Genomic DNA, 19,484 nt, shown 5'->3' with positions numbered 1-19,484 from the left:
ACTGTTTAAAACTGAAACTTCTGTTTAAATAACGGTAATGAGAAAATAATGTCTAAATGGTCATAAACAAGTATAATTTTTCAGCGGTCAGCTATTGTCCTATATCATCATAACAAAAATTTCTGTTATTATTCTTGCACTGTGAGTTATTACACAGTGAGTTTTTGTTGGTATAAATACATATTTTCATTCATCTTTTTATCCCTACACTTACAATATGATTTATTTATACTGAGTCATAAGCAGTGGCAGACAAAAGGATTGTGAGAAACAATAAATGACTTTCTTCTCACTTGGAGGTGGCTGAGAAGAAAGACAAGCTGCAATTAAAAGTGATCGCCAGACTTTTTAAATTGTTTGAAAATCCTCTTAGTAATTATTGGGCCTGAATGAGCTTATGCAAACATTGAATGTAATTCAAGAATGTAATTTTAGGCATAGATGTCGAGTGAAGCTGTTGTTATTTTGCTCTTTTATAACATAGACAGTACTAAAGCTTCCACAAACTTATCCATCTATCAAGTAAACAGAAAAGGCACTTTAAAGGCCTGTCCACATGCAAATAAATTATATGAAAGTATTCACAAACATAAAAGCAACATTTCACATTGCAAGCAAAATTCTGCCTCTTTTACAACACAAACACATACAATTTTAGGAATTTACAAAACAAACTGACACAAATGTTTACTTAAACATAAAGTTTTTATTTTATCTATACCAAATAAGTTCACTTAGTGTTCTTAATTCTAATAGTTCAGTGATAAAAACATCAAGCAGTTAGTGTTCAGATATCATTACAAACAGGAACCTCATCTACAGTATACCAGAAGTCAAAACATGCAATTGTTTTATTTGCTACACTCGCAGAAAAAAATGGTACAAGAGGGTACAAAAGTTTTCACTAAGGTGGTATCTTTTCAAAAAGTACACTTCTGTACCTAAAAAGTGCATTTTGGTACCTCAAAGGTAAACATTGATACCTTAGGGGTGTATAGTGGTGGTACAGTTTAGGAACTTTTTAAAATGTAACGTCCCAGTGACAACTTTTGTACCTTTTTTCTGAAAGTGTATTTAACCAAATGTTATAAAGTTTCGACCCACCAACACAACGCCACTATTAAAAGAAAAATGTATTTGTTTGTGTTTTAAAGGCCCAAAGCACAAAACCATTTTAATGTAACCATTGATCGTGCAAACCTAAGGGTCACCCTCAGCCTTATTTATTTAATTTAATCTTGTACCATTGTCACGTTCTTAAATCTAAATATTTGGTATTTACAATATATTTATTACATAAAATAAACACTCTCAATGTGGAAAATACTGGTTGCTTTAACATCAACATGAAGTATGTAAAACATCTTGTAAAGCATCAGAGTATGTCAGTCTGCACACCTGTCATTCACAATACATTCATAATTACTTTTGAACAAAACTTGTGTCCATTGGTAGTGCTCCATCCTAATGTTGTAGGCTGTGTAATGCTTTAGTTAAATACATTTTTACAAAAATTAACACCTTTACCAAGTTTAGCAAGTGCTCAATCTTCTTAAAAGAAGTCTGTCGGGAGGTGCATGAAGGTCAAACCTTCTCCCCACCAAATGCATTCTTATTGGATAGGAAAGCAGTGACATCAGTAATCGTGGTGCACTGGATTGTCTGGTTTAAAAGTCTGCTGGTCTTATCATCATCATCGTCGCCTTTAGTGAATAGGCAGAACCTTTCCAGTAATACCATTTGATGCCATTGAAACGATTGGTGTTTTGTCCCTGCTGGTAGTAAACACCATTGAGATTGGATGGTCCACAGGCGTCAAACCACCAACCTAAAACAAACAACATATTTCTTATTTTGATTTGAAAACACTACATTAAAGTGCTTTTTTGTGAGCGATCCATCACAGTGACCCTCATTTTAATGTATATAAATCAGCTAAACATTGGCCATTCATAGATACTCCCTAAATCCTCAGGATCCCCTCATGATAACTTCAAAACTAGACAGCAAGAGAAGAAATTCAGATAGGCTATGAAGAGTAACACGTCTTTAGTTCCCAGACCATTCATCTCAGCATTTATGAGTGATAAATTCCCAAATAATTTTGCTTGTTAGCCATGACCCAGCTACAAAAAAATGCAAGGACTTTTTTATACTGTACAGATTTCTGGGCAAGTGCCAAAGTGCAGGGACCTTAAATAAACCAGCACTAGAAACACTGGGGAGATGAATAAAGTACCAAGTAAAACACTTAAGAACTGAAATGAATAGAAAGTAACCGGTGCTTACCTCCTGAGAGCATCTGTGAGCATTTGCAAACACATTTGTCATTATCTACATCCTTTGTGCTAAAATCACTTCCTGGCTGACCCATGCTACTGGTTCTCCCTGCTGTCCCACTGTAGCCATTAAGCTGTATCCTATGGATTTGGAAATACAGAGTTAAGAGTTAATTTCCAACAAAAGATCAGTTTGCATGTTTTTTTTTACAGAGAAAGCAATACCATGATGCTCAGTAAGAAAAACTTCAATAAAGTGAATGTATTCATACTTAGAACTAATAAATCAAATACAATCCTAAACATTATAATTGACCCAATATTTATATGCTACAGTATATTGTCATTTATGAGGTGCTGCTTTAGAAGGCAGTTGCGTGTTTAGGCAGTAGACAGCAAGGCAGCTTCTGGAAAAGAGCCAGAAAAAACTCGTTCATCTATTACTTTGATATCATTTTAAAATGGCAATTAGCCATTAGCTTGTTTGGCAGTTTGGCAAAAGTTGTCCAGGGGACGCTAGGATTGTGTTGACATGTTTTTGCATTACACAGGCCATAACTATTTCCAGATGACAAAATATTTCATTTGGAGCTTTGACAATTGTGTGCCAGCCCCCCGGGGATTTCGTGAGTTGAAACAGCAGTAGTGTTGATATGGGTGTGCACCAGATTAACAGCTTACATAGCTTCCTGCTGTGTCGTTTTAAACCCATTCAAAAGAAAATACTGATGGTAGAACAAGATGCAAAGTTTAGAAACAATTGACTGAAATGTCTGAAGTCTGTAGGTGTATGCATACATGTTTGAACTTACTTTTGTAAACAAAATTGGGCCAACATATGTTTTCTTTAATTAGAATAAAATGAATTAAATAAAAATATTTTTGAAATGGATGACTCTGACTAAATAATAAAGAATAACAACTAATAAGAGGCCAAAATAGATGGGAACTCCCAATAAACCTCCTAATAAAATGCTTCCAGGTTAAGACCTGAAAAATGTTCGTCATGAAATGCCGAGAGTATGATTTTGCAAATTCTTATCAAATGGTGACCATGCAAAGATATAGGGGAGAACCGGGCTAAAAGTAACGCGGGATGAAAGTAACAAAGTGATTTTCTCTAACTATGACATCATTTTTACCACACAAATCCATGACAAAGCTGACAAATATCACGTTTTTTACTCACGGTTTTCGGCGTGTAGATCCAGAAAGGTGTTTTCAAGCATGAAAAGTAAATTCCTAAAGCGGTCATTTTTTTTCTTATAACGCATTTTGTTTCTGGTCTCATGTGTTAAAGTACTGATCAATCTACAGGTTATTTAGTGACCTAACACATCCTGAAGTTTGACCTTCAAAATAAAAGTAAATCGGGTTTAAATGTGAGGAGATCCTGTCTGGTGGAAAGTAACACTTGTTACTATTGTCCCGCTACTAATACTGTTGTATATGTTGAAAACTGATATTATTCAAATTTGATTTCATTTCATTTATTAAATGAAACTGTTGAAAAAAATTTTTATTCTCAACAATTTAAGTTTGTAATGTTGGTTGCTTTTGAAACAGTTGATAAAACTGAAATTTAAAGTGAAAATGTAATTTCATTATTTTTTGCAAAGATAAATGACAAAATATGTTTGCAGTTAAATATTAATGAGGTCATAGTCATATATATTTAATAAAAACATGTGTAATAAAAAAAATCTAGCTTGTTTTGTTGTGTTACTTTCGTCCCTGCAGGTGGGGTCGAAAGTAACAATTCACTACTTAAGTTTAAAGTAAAATTATACTGAAGTTGTTTTACATTTTTACAAAATTCCACCTGGTTTTCATAGACCACAGTGAGTTACTGACCACAGCAAAAATATATCTCTGTCTATTACATTATCTTTTAAAATTAAGTAGGGATGCACCGATATGGAAATTTTGACCGATAGCTCTTTAAATTTGGGGGCCGATAACCGATATCTATAGGCTGATAAATATTTATATTATTTTCACAATGAAAAACTCGCAGACCGTGGACATCTTGTCTTTGCGCTAGACTAGCATACTCTTCTTAAGCCCGCAACACGTGTCATCTTCATGCTATGTCACAGAAAGCACCAATCAAAGCTCCACATGGCCAGCAATGAGCAAGTGAAGTGGTTCAACGAACCAAAATAATCCATCATTTATCGGCTTTCATTTATCGGCCTAATTTTGCTATCAGACAGATAACTGATAATATTAAAAATAAGCAGTTATCGGCCAATAACGATATGTCGGCCGATTTATCATGCATCCCTAAAATTAAGTTTTTCCGAAAAGTGGTACTTACGCCCCTGCTCTCCCCTACTTTACATTTTTTAATGCTTTTAGTCACAATATAATTCTTAATTCTTGTAGTTACAATTATGTTATGCCTGTGTTTTTAAACGTGTAATTATATTTATGTATATGCATGCCTTCGTCTTGCAAGCACGAGTACATCAGCGGTACAAACCCCCCCCACCCCACTAAAGTGCACTACAAGCGAGCTGCAACATTAACTCATTTGCATAAAAATTCTATATATTGTCTATCGTACTTATTACTTGGAGTAATTATAAAAATGTAACAAGATATGTCTCATTATTAGGGTAATGGCCATTTGGTTTCCGACTCATGCTGTGTGTGGGGCCGGTAAACTTTTTGTAGGAGACTACAAAACAAAGTTAAGAAACTTAAAATGAGCATTATATGGGCACTTTAACATTAAAAGCCGCAAACCAGCTCATACAAAAACAACACAGCCAATTATTTTGAATTTGCCAGCTTCGCCTGCTGTGGTGAAAAGACTAAACAGTTGCTAAAAAAGTTATTCTGTAGTTTCCATAGTTTACTTTTAATTATGTGGGGGAAAATTGAAACAAAGCATGTTTGTGTTTTAAAACCTTTGAATGATAATGTATACTGATTATAAACTTTAAAAAAATCTCAGTGGCCACATAAAACCCAGAACTCCATGTATAAAAGCACATTATTGTTCTTCACCTGTAGTTTTGCTTCTCTCCATCAAGTACGAACTGGTCATATTTGGAGAAGGCTTTATTTCCCTCCCAATCCATTAGATCTATCCTGAGCACATGCTGCTTTTCTTGTGTCAGCTTTGAAATGAATTGATTTCCCAACCAGTGTTCACCGGAGACGTCTCCAAAGCCCTGAGGTGGAAACAGAATCCATGCATTAAAAATGCTGGTATTTGTCATTATAAACTAAAAAAAAAAAACTCCGACTGCACATGATTGAATTAAGTTTCCTTAAAATTATTTTTCTTAAAAAAATGTTGGATCTACGTAATTTAATTATGTACACCAGAATCAAGTTTTGTTAAAATGAAATACATTTTAATTAATGTTCATTTCATTTTGAGAAAACCTAATTTAATCGTGTGCAACCGATGTCCAGAAGTTTTTTTTTTTCGATCGATTGAGTGGAATTTAATCCCTACCTGTGTATAATTTTTCCATGTTTGATGAAAATCAACTTGGCCATTGAAGCGCTTCTGTATCACTGTCCATCCACCTCCATCTGTTTCCATGTCACAGTAGACCTGGAAACACAAACAACAAATTACTGGCAACATTTCGCCCTAGTCTTTCAAGCCTCCTCTATATAAAATGAATCTCATGTCATGCCATTCTTTTAAGATTTAACATGAACAAATAACCTTTTCTGGACACTTTTTTAGAGCGCTGAAAGGATGTTGAATTGCCAGACTTCAGTAACTTTTTAATGAAAGGTATCTTAGGAGATTGCTGTCTGTGGGCAAGCATGTTCAGGACTGACTACAGCAAAAAAGAGTTTTGCTTTCTTGCTGTTAAGGACAGCTTTAAAAGTGACTGGACTGTTATATCTGAAAAAGTAAGTGTTTGCGGCATGTTTTTATACTAGCTGTTGGTCTAGCTATGACTAAAATTAGGGTGTTAGAATAGGGGTGTCCAGCAAAATTGTGCAAAACATTAGCTTCAAATAATTGTATTATGACATTATTTAGCCATTATTCTCTCTAAGTGTAAAAAATAAAATAGCATAAGATGATAATGTGACAGATGACCTAAAAATAGATCAATATTCTTCTTACCTTAAATTGCTGTTTTGTGTCTGGTATGGTCAATGAGTAGACCCCACTTTCTTTGTTTCCTGACTTAAAGACTGCAGCACAGTTGTTGTACTCTTCTGGTTTGTCCTGCATCATTGCTGAACTACCACCTGGAAACAGATTAATTGTTCATTTTAACAGACCTTAGTTTATTCATTTATATCTTTATTCATATATATAAACACAATTCTGACCATATCTATATAACACAGTTTTGACCTCATCAGAGATACTAGTATCACTGTGCAGCACCCATACAGAGTAGCTAAATATTATCTTTGTAACTATTGTAACAATACCGTGTATTTTATACAATATGAATTAATGTTTTCTGTGTTCTCTTTATTTCGTGTGAAGCTGCTTTGAGACAATATAAATATAAATACATTTATTTTGTTAATTGTTAGTGTTTATAAACTGGCTTTTGTTTCTTATTATGAATGCACAGATACACAATTTCTGTGCCAATGTCGATATTCGATTGCTTAGAATGACATGTAAGAAAACTATAGATACTGATAGTTTTGCTTTTTCAGATTATTTTGTCGTGAAATCCTAGTCGTGCTATAAACTGCACTTTTGTTTCAGACCAATATATCGGTGCATCCCTATTTATTATTAAAAAGTACTAACTTTTATAGTCCCCCTGAAGTCGATTATTTGATCACTTAAAACTCATCTTTGAGCATCATAATAGCATGTCATGTATAGAAAGTATTGTATTGAAATCTTTTTTACAGGGTTCCCACGGGTCCTTGAAATCCTTGAAAGTTTGTGAATCTGGGGGAAAAATGTAAGGCCCTGGAAAGTTTTTGAAAATATACATACATAGATACAGTTCATTAAACGTGCTAGTATCTATTTTATGCAAGAAGTTTTCTTGTTAAAATCCATATTATTCCTTGTGTAGTGTAGGATAATATCATAAAAATTCTAGACTTTTTTAGCACACATGCTAAACTTTTCACTTTAAATGCTTATATCTTCTGTATGCGAATGTTGATTCATACCAAAATGCTTTTTTTGCATAGTTGTGTTTGACACATGAAAACGTCTCGGGTTACGTATGTAACTGTTGTTCCCTGAGAAGGGAACGAGACGCTGCTTCTCCCTTGCCATACTTCCTGCGTCCCTGTAACGCCGTCTTTGGCAATATTTCAGATAGTGATATACTTCCTTGCTTCCGCGTCACCCTGTCTTTGTCGTTAAGCCTCATCATTGGTTGAATTTGATATACACATTCAGACACACTTACCCCTGGAGCCGTCCCCAAAGTGTCACCGCAGTGATGCAGCGCAAGTTCCATCGAAAGGGAACTGTAACAATGTATCTTAAAAGGTAACACGGTGTAACCTTGCTCTCACTTGAAATGTGTCCCCACATTTAGTCCTTAAATTTGAGGGTACTGGACCTGGAAAGTCCTTGAAAGGTCCTTGAATTTGAAGTTAACTAAGGTGTGGGAACACTGTTTTTACAATTACTTTGATTTTAAAGTTGTATCGCTCACAGATCTTGAACTAAGAAAACAGCATTGTTTTGTACAGATACTGTACTCTAATGATATTTATCTTTCTATGTGTGTCTATAGTGATTTTGTTCATCTTTTTTCCCAAACATTTGAACAGCTGCTGGCATAATATTGTTTTGGAAGTCTGTTTAGTCCCAGGGTCCTGTGTGTGATAAGAGAAATACTGACGCAGGCAAATGGTGGCTTACCCACAGAGATGGTTTGGATTAGATTGTTGACTGTGTTGGTCAGCTCCTGCTGTTGCTGCTTCATGGCAGAGTTATCAGAGGAGGCACGGAGGAGTTGTTGCTCCATCTCTTTTATAACACTGATCTGTTTTTCCACAAGGTTCTTGAGCTGTTCTTTCTCCTCCTTTAGATTGTCCAGCTCTGCATTTCTTTTTCCCTCCATTTCCTCCATTCTCTTCTCAAGGAGGCTGAGGACCAAGAGAAAACACATTAAAGTCCATGTAAAGTCATTTCAGAGAACTGTTTCTAAACACATTATAAATGTTAGAAATGTATTGCTGAAATATGCCAAAAAGACTGTAAACCGTGTAGTACTGAATCGTGGAGTTTCACTGTTAAACAGTTAGGTGTATCAGATCACAAAACATGAATAGGATCATTTTTCTTTATGCTTTTCATTTAGCTTTATGAAGTTGGTCTGTTGGTGTATGGAAAGGGACTGCATAAAGATGGATAAATTGGATTGAGTAATTGAGAGATTATCAGGACCCCAATGCGAAGTACACACAGCTACTTGCTTTACTTTATTAGCTCATTTGTAAGAAATGCAAACCTTCTGTTAGGAAAAACTTTCCTAGTGGCTTTAGCCATTCAGAAAAGTTCAGTCAAGACGAACATGGATTTGGTTTAATTATTTGTAAATAAAATCTTAATAGCACTTTATTTTACTGTACGTGTACTTACCTTGTACATATATGGTAAATGAGTTGTACTTACGACAAATGTATGGTACTTACTTTTAGGTATCTACATGGTGTAATTAACTGGTATCATTACTGTACTTACTTACCAGTGGTAAATGTTTGGTAGTTACTATGTAACTCTAGATAAGTACTGGGTAATAACAGATACATACTTTTAGTGTAGGTATACCCTAACTAACGAGAAACATCACTGTACTCACAAACAAATGTACAACCTAAGTATTCAGTATTTACAGGCAAGTTAGGGTAAATGACAGGTATTTATAGTGTACATGTATGAAAACTAATATCAAACACTTCTGTACTTACAAATTGTATATACACAATAAGTGTGTACTAGTGAATGTACCCAGTAGTTAATGCGTATTGCAGTCAATGGTTGGGTTTGCCTCACAGTGACATGTATATGATGCTATATCTTAGGTGTTAGGTCCTATGTAATAACTGTGTAAAAAGCATCACTTTATTTTACAGTCCTGTTTCCATGCAGTAACCATGGACGTACTAGTAAATGTACCCAGTAGTTAATGCATACGGTAATTTAATGCTTGGTTTAAAGGACAAAGATACTGAGTCTGAGTACCAAAATGGCACATCAGTAATGTTTGTTCTTAGTTATCATATACGTATGGTATAAGTATAACTTACACCTGCCTGCAGGTACCACACACTAATCGTGTATATACAATTTGTAAGTACACTAGTGTTTCTCGTTAGTTACAGTATACCTACACTATAAGTATGTATCTGTTATTACCCAGTACTTACCTAGAGTTACATAATAACTAAATAGTATGTACCACTGGTAAGTACAGTAATGATACCAATTAATTACCATGTAGATACCTAAAAGTAAGTACCACACATTTGTCAGTAAGTACAACTTATTTACCATATATGTACAAGGTAAGTACACGTACTGTAAAATAAAGTGCGACCAAAATCTTTTATATGTTATTAATTATTTATTTGTAAGTATTGATCTGCACCTGTCAAGATGACTAGCGGTACCCAGACAATGCTATGTTATCAGTTTCAGGCAGTGGTTATCTGGGAATGGCAAAACTTGGAATATTGCGTCTGTCTAATCCGAATCGAGCGCCATGTAATTATTACATATATTTCATTTTTGGGGAAACTATTCCTTTAAATCTCTGTGACCTGAATGGTTCTTTACAGCCCCTTTTGGGGCAGTAGTGACCTAGTGGTTAGAGAGACGCGCTTGTAACCCAAAGGTCACCGGTTCAGGTCTCAGAGTAGATACTGTGGTGCCCTTGAGCACCTCATGCACCTTATCCCCAATTGCTTCCTGGGTGCTGCAGTGATTGCTGCCCACATTTTAAGTATGGGCTACCATACTTGACAGAACTTTTAATAAAGGTTAATAAACAAAGAGCACAATATATATAACAAGTAATTATTACCTGTTCTTATCATTCAGTTTATCGATTTCGTTTATCTGCTGTAGAATTTCTTTTTCCAGTTTGCTGGTGGAAATGGAGTTCTCAAGAAGCTGTCGTTCAAGTCGGGTTGTTTGATTAATTACCTAAAGATGAAAAAAGACATTGTGTTTCCCACAGAAAGATTTTCTGATAAGATTGCAGTCTTAGAAAAACTACTTTGCATGAAATCTTCATTAGTCTTTTGTAGGGCTGTGTTGAAAAAATTGATTCACCAATTCTGAATCGATTTTCATATTAATTTCTAAAGATCGATCCGTAACTCAGAGGATCGATTTAATAATTAATAACTTAAACTTGCTGCGTCATTGAATTCACGCATGCGCGCGAGGTGGAAGGACATTAAAACAACGAACATGGCGGTCAGTAACGTTAAGCAAGCAAGCGGTTGTTTTGAAAACTGTAATTCAGGTAACAGCTGGAAAAAAGCTTTTTTCAAAAACACTTATCTAAATCTCAAAGATCGAATCGAATCATGATAATCGATTCAAGATCTTGAGAATCGGAATCGAATAGATTCTTGAAATTTGAATCGAAACCCAGCCCTAGTCTTTTGTTACTTTACTTCATTTTGATGTATGCATCCATACTATCCTGTTCTGTACCCACACCGTTCAGTAATATATGGGACAGACAACCGCATTCTACAACTGAATTAACTCTCGCAAAATGCAGGTATTGACAGCCGCATTTACAGAAACTCTGCATTGTGTGTACATAACCCAACTGAACAACTAGTAGTTAATAAAGTTTTTAAACGTGCATCATGGACATGACAGGTCTCTCTTCTGAAAAAATAAATGCATAGAGAAGGAAAAAGTCTTCTGTATGTGCGGTTCAGAAAATGACAGAGGCACGAGCGTTTGCTGACTAGTGTTGCCAGATCTTGCGCAAAAAAACAGCGAACAAGAAAAATCCAATAATTAACCGAAATAAATCCAAAAGCTTTACATCAAAGACCAAAATAGTGGGACCGGCACTCTCACACTTTAATAACACCAAAAACTTGATTGCTTCATGAGCCAAAAGCCATAAACAGTTAAGCGCCAAAACGGTATGCAAGTACAAAAAAGACGAGGACCTGGCAACACTGCAAGACAACGCGCTGTGGAGCAGCTTACAAAAGCGTACAATACACAACGCCAAAACTGAGGTTTACTGCAAAACATAACGTTAAATAATTTTGGTCAAAGCTGTGATTGATAAGCACGTGAGACGGCAGAACGTTGCTATGGTTATCTCTGTGTCAATCATCATATGTGAGTCTTATTCTGTACAGACATGAAACAAACATTTAGGGGATTCACTCCCGCATTTACATGCGGTTGTCACTCTCGAAAGTTTGCAGTGTGTATGAGGTCGTTGGTACCTCATAGGTAGGGTTGTGCAAGCTAACTTTCGTGATACTTTTTCCGCGGTAGTGTATTGATATTTCAATCTCTACTGTCGATATTTAAAAATTTAATAATCCCTCTGTGTGCGTCAAACGACCTCCTCCACCGCTGCTGTAGTTTTCGCTGTCCGTTGTCTGTTATATACGGCCATTCGGCCAATGTCTCAGAAGTTAGCGTGAGTAAAAAAAATGGCAGAAAATTTAAAAACACCTACAGCTTTCGCGTGGATGCACTTTGGCTTTAAAGAAAAGTCAAAAAAAGAAAAAGCATTGCAATGTATCGCATCATGCAACGTATTGTATCGTATCGCGATACATCGTATCATGTCACGTGTATCGTGATATGACATATCGTATCGTGACCCCCTTGCCAATACCCAGCCTTACTCATAGGTACATATCTCTTTACCTAAATCGTACATATTAGGCACTTATTAAAGAGTAACATCCCAGTGACAGGTTTTGTCCCTTTTTTCTGACAGTGCAGGGAATGAAATCCCATAATGCATTTATATGGCACATGAGCTGCTGTCTAGAGCAGTTTTATATTCCATTAATTAGGATACAGTTGACAGTAAAGTGTCTTACGTTGAAACTGTTAATGTGTCATAATGTGTAGCGAAGTACACACTAAACTAAAGGCCTCACCTGTGCTTCAACATTAGTGATTTTTCGAGTCTGCTCTGCTGTCTGACTCAGGAGGTTTGTCCCAATCTTGATCATGGTCACTGTGTGATTTTGCACTGTGTCCTGTTGCATCTGGGCCATGTCTTGTTTGAGGTTCTCCTGGATGTAGTTTTCCAGCTGTGGAAGAGATCAGGGTGTATTACAAAACAATTGTCATTTTTAAATCTAAAAGCCTATTACGAAAAAACATGTTTTAAGTGCATTAACTTATCTTTACTACATTAAGCATTGTACCTTACCACTTTTACTTATTATTGCCTATAGTTTTCCTAATTTTTGCAAGTCACTTTGGTAAAAAGTGTAAATTTAATGGTATTTCACAGATTATCTGCTGGGCTTTGATGACAAAACGGTAATATACATGAAAAATGACCGGCTCTAATGAAATTATAATTCTGTCAAGGTTATTAAGACTTCTTTTTCTGCGACATTGAAATAGAGAGGATGATCTTTTTTTTACTGTATTTGTTTTAATAGTATATTTTCTCCTTTTTATATATTTATAATCGTATATATTTACTAATTGTATATTTTATGCATTGTTGGTTTACTTGGTTATATACATGAGAGTTGAGTATGTCTACTAAGATTTCCTAACTAAAAAATAAGATAATTTTTTTTGAGATAAGGATCCTTAAACAACTTAAGTTTTTATACTATATATGAAATTGTGAAATAATTTAAATTCAGCATATCAGATGTTAAGTTAAGAACTAAGAATATAGTAAAGGCTGAGTAAATGGCTTTTTGCGCATCTGTCTGATTTCTATATGGATGTGTGCGAGAGTGGTGTTGCAATAGTCTATCATGACCCCTTTTAAGTAGGTCAAAAGGAAATTATATCTTAGTTGTCAGAATAATAGCCACTTTGTGTGCTTGACAGGCATTCTTTCTCTTTTAGCAGATATGGAGCTAGCAGTTTGTTTTTTAAGCTTCTATATATAAACTTCAGTAGTGACGGGGAGTCAACTCCAGACACATTAAAAGGGAAGGAATTGACTCTTTTGAAGTCTGTATCGACTCCAGCAAAGGATTGGTCTCCATAATTGTTTGATTCTGTCATTGGCTTTAGTCCATTAAATAATAACTGTGATTGAGCAAAATAGTGAATTACATTTTTGAAAACAAAAAGGTTTATAGCCTAACTCTCCTACATATTTACTGATTGATCCAGAACACAGTGAAAGTCAGACAATGAGCGACACCTCTTTAATATTTTAAGATTTTTAATTTATTTTTTATGCACAACTCGAAGGTCAACAAGGCACAATAAGAACGCTACAAGGCTGCCTTTTAACCCTACAAAGTATTTAGACCTGGGTTCATGCCCTTCGACTTGTTTATTCATGTTGGTTTCAGAGTTTGTATTCATGTTGGTTTCGTCTTGTAACAGTGTTCCTGTCTGCTCGTTGCACAAATTTGCAGGAGACTTTGGTGATCTGTATACAGCTGTAAATAACGAAATAAAGATAACCTAATAATGAAGTTGCATTCAGTTTACCTTGTACTCTTAATACTGACCTTGTTTTGATTGACAATAAATTGAGTTAAAGAGTTTATTTCATCGACTCCAACAGTGGGAGTCGAGAGTCGGAGTCGACGTAACAAAAAAACTTAATCGAACACCCCTACACTTCACTGTACAGGGCAGGTGCTCATCTCATTGACTCTTGTTTGAAATAAAGTTTAGTACTGTCAAGACTTTCAAGATTTTCTCTCAGAATTTTAACCTTAGTGCTACAGTAGATACTGTACTGTTGATGGTCTAAGAAGCAGTGACCACGTATACATGCACCCTAATAATGCGATTATAATGGGATTTTGTCAATACTGCGATTATACTTTACCTCATGTAAACACAATAATTCGATAAAAATAATGCGATTAAGCTCATAATCGCAGTAAGTATAATCGCATTAAAAGAGGTGGGGTACGCCGTTTATAATCGCAGTATGCGTCCATGTAAACGCTTTAATCGCATTTATACCGCACTAACTGAAGTGCGCGTGTGTTTTAGTCACGCTCCTTAACCACAAATTCGTTTTAAACTTGACATTAGGAAGTTTTACGTGAACTCTGCCAACACGAATCGCTGTCAGCAGTCTGCCTTCATCCAGAAACAACTCAAATAACACGACAGCGTGTATAAAACCTTTAAGGGACATTATAACGTTAAATATATTAGTGATCACATCATAATGATAACTTCATGCTAATTCGCTCAACGAGCGCGGCATTACCTAATATTGGATATTTCTTGTAATAAAAACTTTTTTGCAATTGTTTACATGTCACTTCACTGAATATGTAAATGTTCTTGCATTTACACAGCAGGAAACCAGCAGATGTCCTCAACTCGCTGCGTTTCGCGTAACTAAACAATGAATGTAGTAGTTTGTGTAATAATATCTTACCTTTTGGCGTAGTAGTCAGTGTGGTAGAAAAAGCATTAAGTATGAATTTAAGAACTGCATCAGCTCTGGATACCTGAGGTCATTTTATGTTATAGACCTCAGCAATGAATGAGCTTTTCTACTGCATTTAAGTGCGCGTGCACTTCAAGTTAAAATAGATTTGATTGGCTGTCAATGGTTTATCGTTCATCATGTGCTTAAATCGCTAATGTTATAGTTGTTGTGTGAACTCTGCTATTATCTTTAATATAAAACGATTTTTAAAACTATATTTTTATATCGTTTTAATGTGAACGCCCTTTACAGGCACTGTCATATTTCTATCTTCATCACGGCACCAGATAATGAAATGCATCCATAACAACGTGTTTGTCATTTAACGTAAGTAAATTAAAACAGTGGACCATATATGTGAGTTCATCATTCATGCTCTCCATTGGGCTATGTGTGAATAATCCGAAAAATAAAAACTGCATGTAAACCGGAGTGAAGAGGTTAGCTCCATGTAAACATCTTACTGCGATTTAGTCCTTACTCGCATTATTGGAAATAATCGCATTATTGGTGTGCATGTAAACGAGCTTAGTGACTATTACACTAAATCCCAAATGCTATAATAAGTTGGGGCAGTCGTGGCCTAATGGTTAGAGAGTCAGCCTTGGTTTGGGTCTCACGGCTGGCAGGTTGTGACTGTCGTGCCCTTAAGCAAGACATCTAATCCCCAATTGCTTGCTGGGTGCTGCAGTGATTGCTGTCTACTGCTCCACTTACTGGGATGAGTTAAATGCAGAGATCACTTCACTTTATCAAGTTTTTTAAAGCAAAAAATGGACCAGTTGCTGTATAAATTGCAGTCGTCCGGGTTTTCAGTATAGAGATAAGTTTAGATCAGGATTTTTTCCCCCCATTGTTAGTTGCTTAAGCATCTGATAGAGTGCTTGGACCCGGTGCCGTGTGATGTCAGACTTAACAAGCAGATTAAGTATTTAGTTCCTGAGCTGTAGAATAGCCAACGCTCAAGCAAACAGGATGGAAATGATAAGTGATGAGTTGCATCCTCAATGAAAACAATTTTTCAACACGGAAAGCAAAAATAGAGCCACATTTTCTTGCAGTCTCTCAAGTCCAGATATGACTACTTCTGCACTGTAGTAAGAATATTTTATTCATTATGTGTCTTCCTCTCTTTGTTCCATCATGTGTGTTTTGTGGTGCACAGCTTCACGTGAAGGCTGTCATGATATGCTGTCATAACTGCAAGCAATACATTTCATTGATGCCTTTAAGGATGCACCGACACCACTTTTTTGGAAAATGAGTATGAGTACTTGCATTTCAGTACTCGCCGATACTGAGTACTTCATAAAAAAACATGATTTACATTTACAGGTAACAGCTTTAGGGATATAATTTAACAAAAAAACAAGGGACTAGTTTGGAATTAAGAACATTTATTTAAAATGAAAAGCATGTTGTATGCAACATATTACAGAATAAATAATTATAAAAAAGTATTTTTTTCAGTTTGTTGTAAACTCTGCCGCTTTGGACAACACAAGGGGCATTAATAAACATCTTTGCTATTTAGCGCCTTCTCCCCGCTGTGGGCGTGCACTCGGCGCCTGTGATTAACCCCTTACACGCCGCACAAACATAGACATTTCTCAGACCATGGTATCGGTCCCCAGTATCGGGGGACTTTTAACGAGTACGAGTACTTTAGAAAATGACTGGTATCGGTGCATCCCTAGATGCCTTATGATCTAGTCAGTTTACTCCTGCAACTAGCCGTTTGTCGTGATGATCTACACACTAACTTATTGTTGTATTGGCCACTTATGAATCAGATATGCTTGTATTGTGAGATTTTTCAGCAGAATTAATCACAGTCAAATTAAAGGAAGAATCCACTGCTACAGGAGGAAGACCTCTTCTTTTGCAATAAGAGATGCCAAAAAATATACTTTTTGCTGCCAACAGAATATAACTGTCAATCTTTGTTTAGCATATTTGATTGAAATACTAATATTATTGTAATTTTCCTTTTGCAAAATAGTGTAATTTTGATGCTTCTGTAATGCCATGAAAAGCTTGCATTTTCCTTAAACTTTCTCTAAACCATCTATTTTAAACAGAATTTGAATTTAATGAACTGAAACTTGTTTATGGCAAAAACTGAACTAAAACAGAATGATTGCATGTAAGCTGTGTTACTTTTGCATCATCAGTATCTCTTCCTTTTAAACCCAGGATACACTGCACGATTATTGGCTGTCCCCGATGAAAGATTGCCATCGTGAAACAATCGTTGCGATTTCTGTGATCGGTGGTCCTATGTCGTACAGTGAGAGAGGTTCAAAGACGGCCGTTTTCCCGGTCTTGCGTCCAAAGATAGCCTACGGTAGTTTTCTTACAGTGTCAGAAATTCAGCATGATCACCGCACAGTGTGTTTGTTGCTACGACTTGCGTACTGGTATTTGTTTACTACGAGCGCATGCTGGTGATGTTGCGTTAACGTATGATGCAGCCGTCGAAGCGTCTGTGTCATCATCGTACAGTTTACATGCTTGTCGTACCCGAGTTTAAACAATCCATTTCGCATAGTGTGATAAGGCAAAAATCCTGCGGTGTATCCCGGGCTTTAGGGATGCTCCGATCAGGATTTTTGAGCCAATACCGATTACTGATTTGTTGTCTTCGTGATCGGCTGATACCAATGGCGATACAGATTCTTCAAGCTGATATGTCCGCTCTTTGATTTTCTTTCATTTTTATACCACAGATGTTGCCTTTGTTATATTATTTGCAGTAATTAGGTATATTATTGTTTTAATAGAGACTCAAATAAATGAGCACAACAAATATTCCTTCTGCAAAGAGAAATTGAATATGCCTTATGAAAAAAAAGGCTTAAAGACATAAAAAGGTCTTTTAAAAGTAATGAAAATAAAACACTTTCATAGCATTCATATGAAGTATAACAGTTTTTCAGTGAAGAGCAGAGAGTGATTTTATTAAGAAATAAATTAGGTTACTGTAGCTTTAAGACGTTAGAGAGATCGCTCTGTCTGTACATGTGCACTGATGACAGGCTGCTGTGTGTGCACACGGCAGGTGTGAGGAAAAAAGTTTAAACGATCAAAAATTTTAAACGCATGCAAATAATAAACTTTCGGCAATAAGATGCAATTGTCCACTATAGTTATGTATTGTATACACTGTTTGATGGGGATGTGAAGATGCGTCGTGCTGTTAGGACCGGAGCGCGTCCTCATATAAAATACACAGATCTCTGTTATGGCAGAGAGAGAAATCCAAATCTGAACGTCGCACATGAGCAACTGGTAATAAAAAAAATTTCGCACTGTGTAAAAATGTTCTCTAACTGCAGCCGTATTCAGGAGCCCTATGATGACAAAAGTAAACAGAAAGATCGTTTCATGAGATCTGCAAATTTAGCGAGTACCGATCGAGTCGTTTAATGACGTTATCGGCCAATACCGATCTCCTCGAAATTCCTTCGAAATTTCACTTGCATTTATCTAACATCTATTATTCTATAATAAAAGTGCCCAAGGTCAGATAGGATGGGTTTCTAGAAAAAAACATGAACATTTTTATCACAGACCACCTTAACAAGCAGACTTTGTTGATGTGCACCTGAATTTAAAAACAAATTTCAAAGGCTCAAAGCATTTTGAGTCATTATGAAAAGTTTGCTTTATTAAAACCACCTGTAAGGATAATCCAATTTACTTTTGAAAACCAAACCTACAGTGATTTTCAAGAGGAACGTACCTTTTGCAGCCATTGTGTGTTGTTCTCCATGATGGTCTCTAGTTGTTCCAGTCTTTGGACTGAGCTGTCATAATCAACCAGGTCATCACGCTGAACTTGGTTGGTTTGGGTGCTTGATGGGCTTCCACAGTTTTGCGGTTCTGGCAGCAGAAAGGTGTAAGTACATGGCCCGTTCTGAATCTGGTACTGTTTCTTTCCTGTCAGATCTGAATTTGTTGTGAATCCTTTCCCAAAACGAAAGCAATAACTTATAACAAAAAAATTAAATAGTGTACCGGTCTTCATCACGTTCATTATTAAAGTTTTGAATATTATTTATTTACGCCGTGCAATTCAATTTCTTGTTTCCCCTTCTTGGAGCTCTGGATGTTTGACGAATGAGGATTGAAGGTTTCTACATTCAGCTGATTCTCCTCATCCAGGATTGTGCTCTCGCACTATGTGTGAGCTTTATTTATATGCCATGTAGAGGTAGGAGGAGGCGCTTGTAACTCGCTCACCGGATCACTCTTCAGTCTAATCGGCTGTGTTCTGTGCGGCTCCTCCCATGACCCGTGGATGAGGAGAGCTGCTTGAATAGAGCAGCGTTGAAGAGCTCTCAAGCCAGACAGGAGCTCAGAAGCGCTATTTAAACACTTCCTGGTGGATTTTCCTCTGGCCTGCATCTGCTCCAAAGAAAGCCAAGATTGTGGGTCAGGTCGACAGGACAGAACAGGCGACAATGGCTGTATTTGTGTTTTTCCTAAAGACTCAATTAAGCTGTTCAGGATGCAGCTGTATAGTTCAAGTAATGCAGCTTCAGCAAATGTCCATGTCATACCATATGACTATAGGTCTCGACGTGGACCTATGTTTTGCTGTTCTTTTTTT

The 19,484-nt window shown here is 36.2% G+C and overlaps 2 protein-coding genes across 3 annotated transcripts in view; one reads left to right on the top strand and one right to left on the bottom strand.

The window, feature by feature from the left end:
- Positions 1 to 19,484, top strand: part of mcph1 (microcephalin 1) — a 54,455-nt gene that overhangs the window by 22,648 nt on the left and 12,323 nt on the right. The window lies entirely within an intron of this gene.
- On the bottom strand, positions 687 to 19,066 carry angpt2a (angiopoietin 2a). The gene is made up of 9 exons (XM_055170470.2): positions 18,615 to 19,066; positions 12,363 to 12,518; positions 10,286 to 10,407; positions 8,119 to 8,345; positions 6,385 to 6,512; positions 5,752 to 5,853; positions 5,295 to 5,461; positions 2,290 to 2,420; positions 687 to 1,828 (listed from the first exon to the last, which is right to left on the bottom strand). The coding sequence occupies exons 1-9, from the start codon at positions 18,906 to 18,908 to the stop codon at positions 1,668 to 1,670; spliced, it is 1,488 nt and encodes a 495-aa protein (XP_055026445.2). The 5' UTR covers positions 18,909 to 19,066; the 3' UTR covers positions 687 to 1,667.

This window comes from Misgurnus anguillicaudatus, chromosome 11 (genome assembly GCF_027580225.2).
Source record: "Misgurnus anguillicaudatus chromosome 11, ASM2758022v2, whole genome shotgun sequence".
In the NCBI taxonomy this organism is placed as follows: domain Eukaryota; kingdom Metazoa; phylum Chordata; class Actinopteri; order Cypriniformes; family Cobitidae; genus Misgurnus; species Misgurnus anguillicaudatus.
This window is presented reverse-complemented; position numbering and strand designations above follow the sequence as displayed.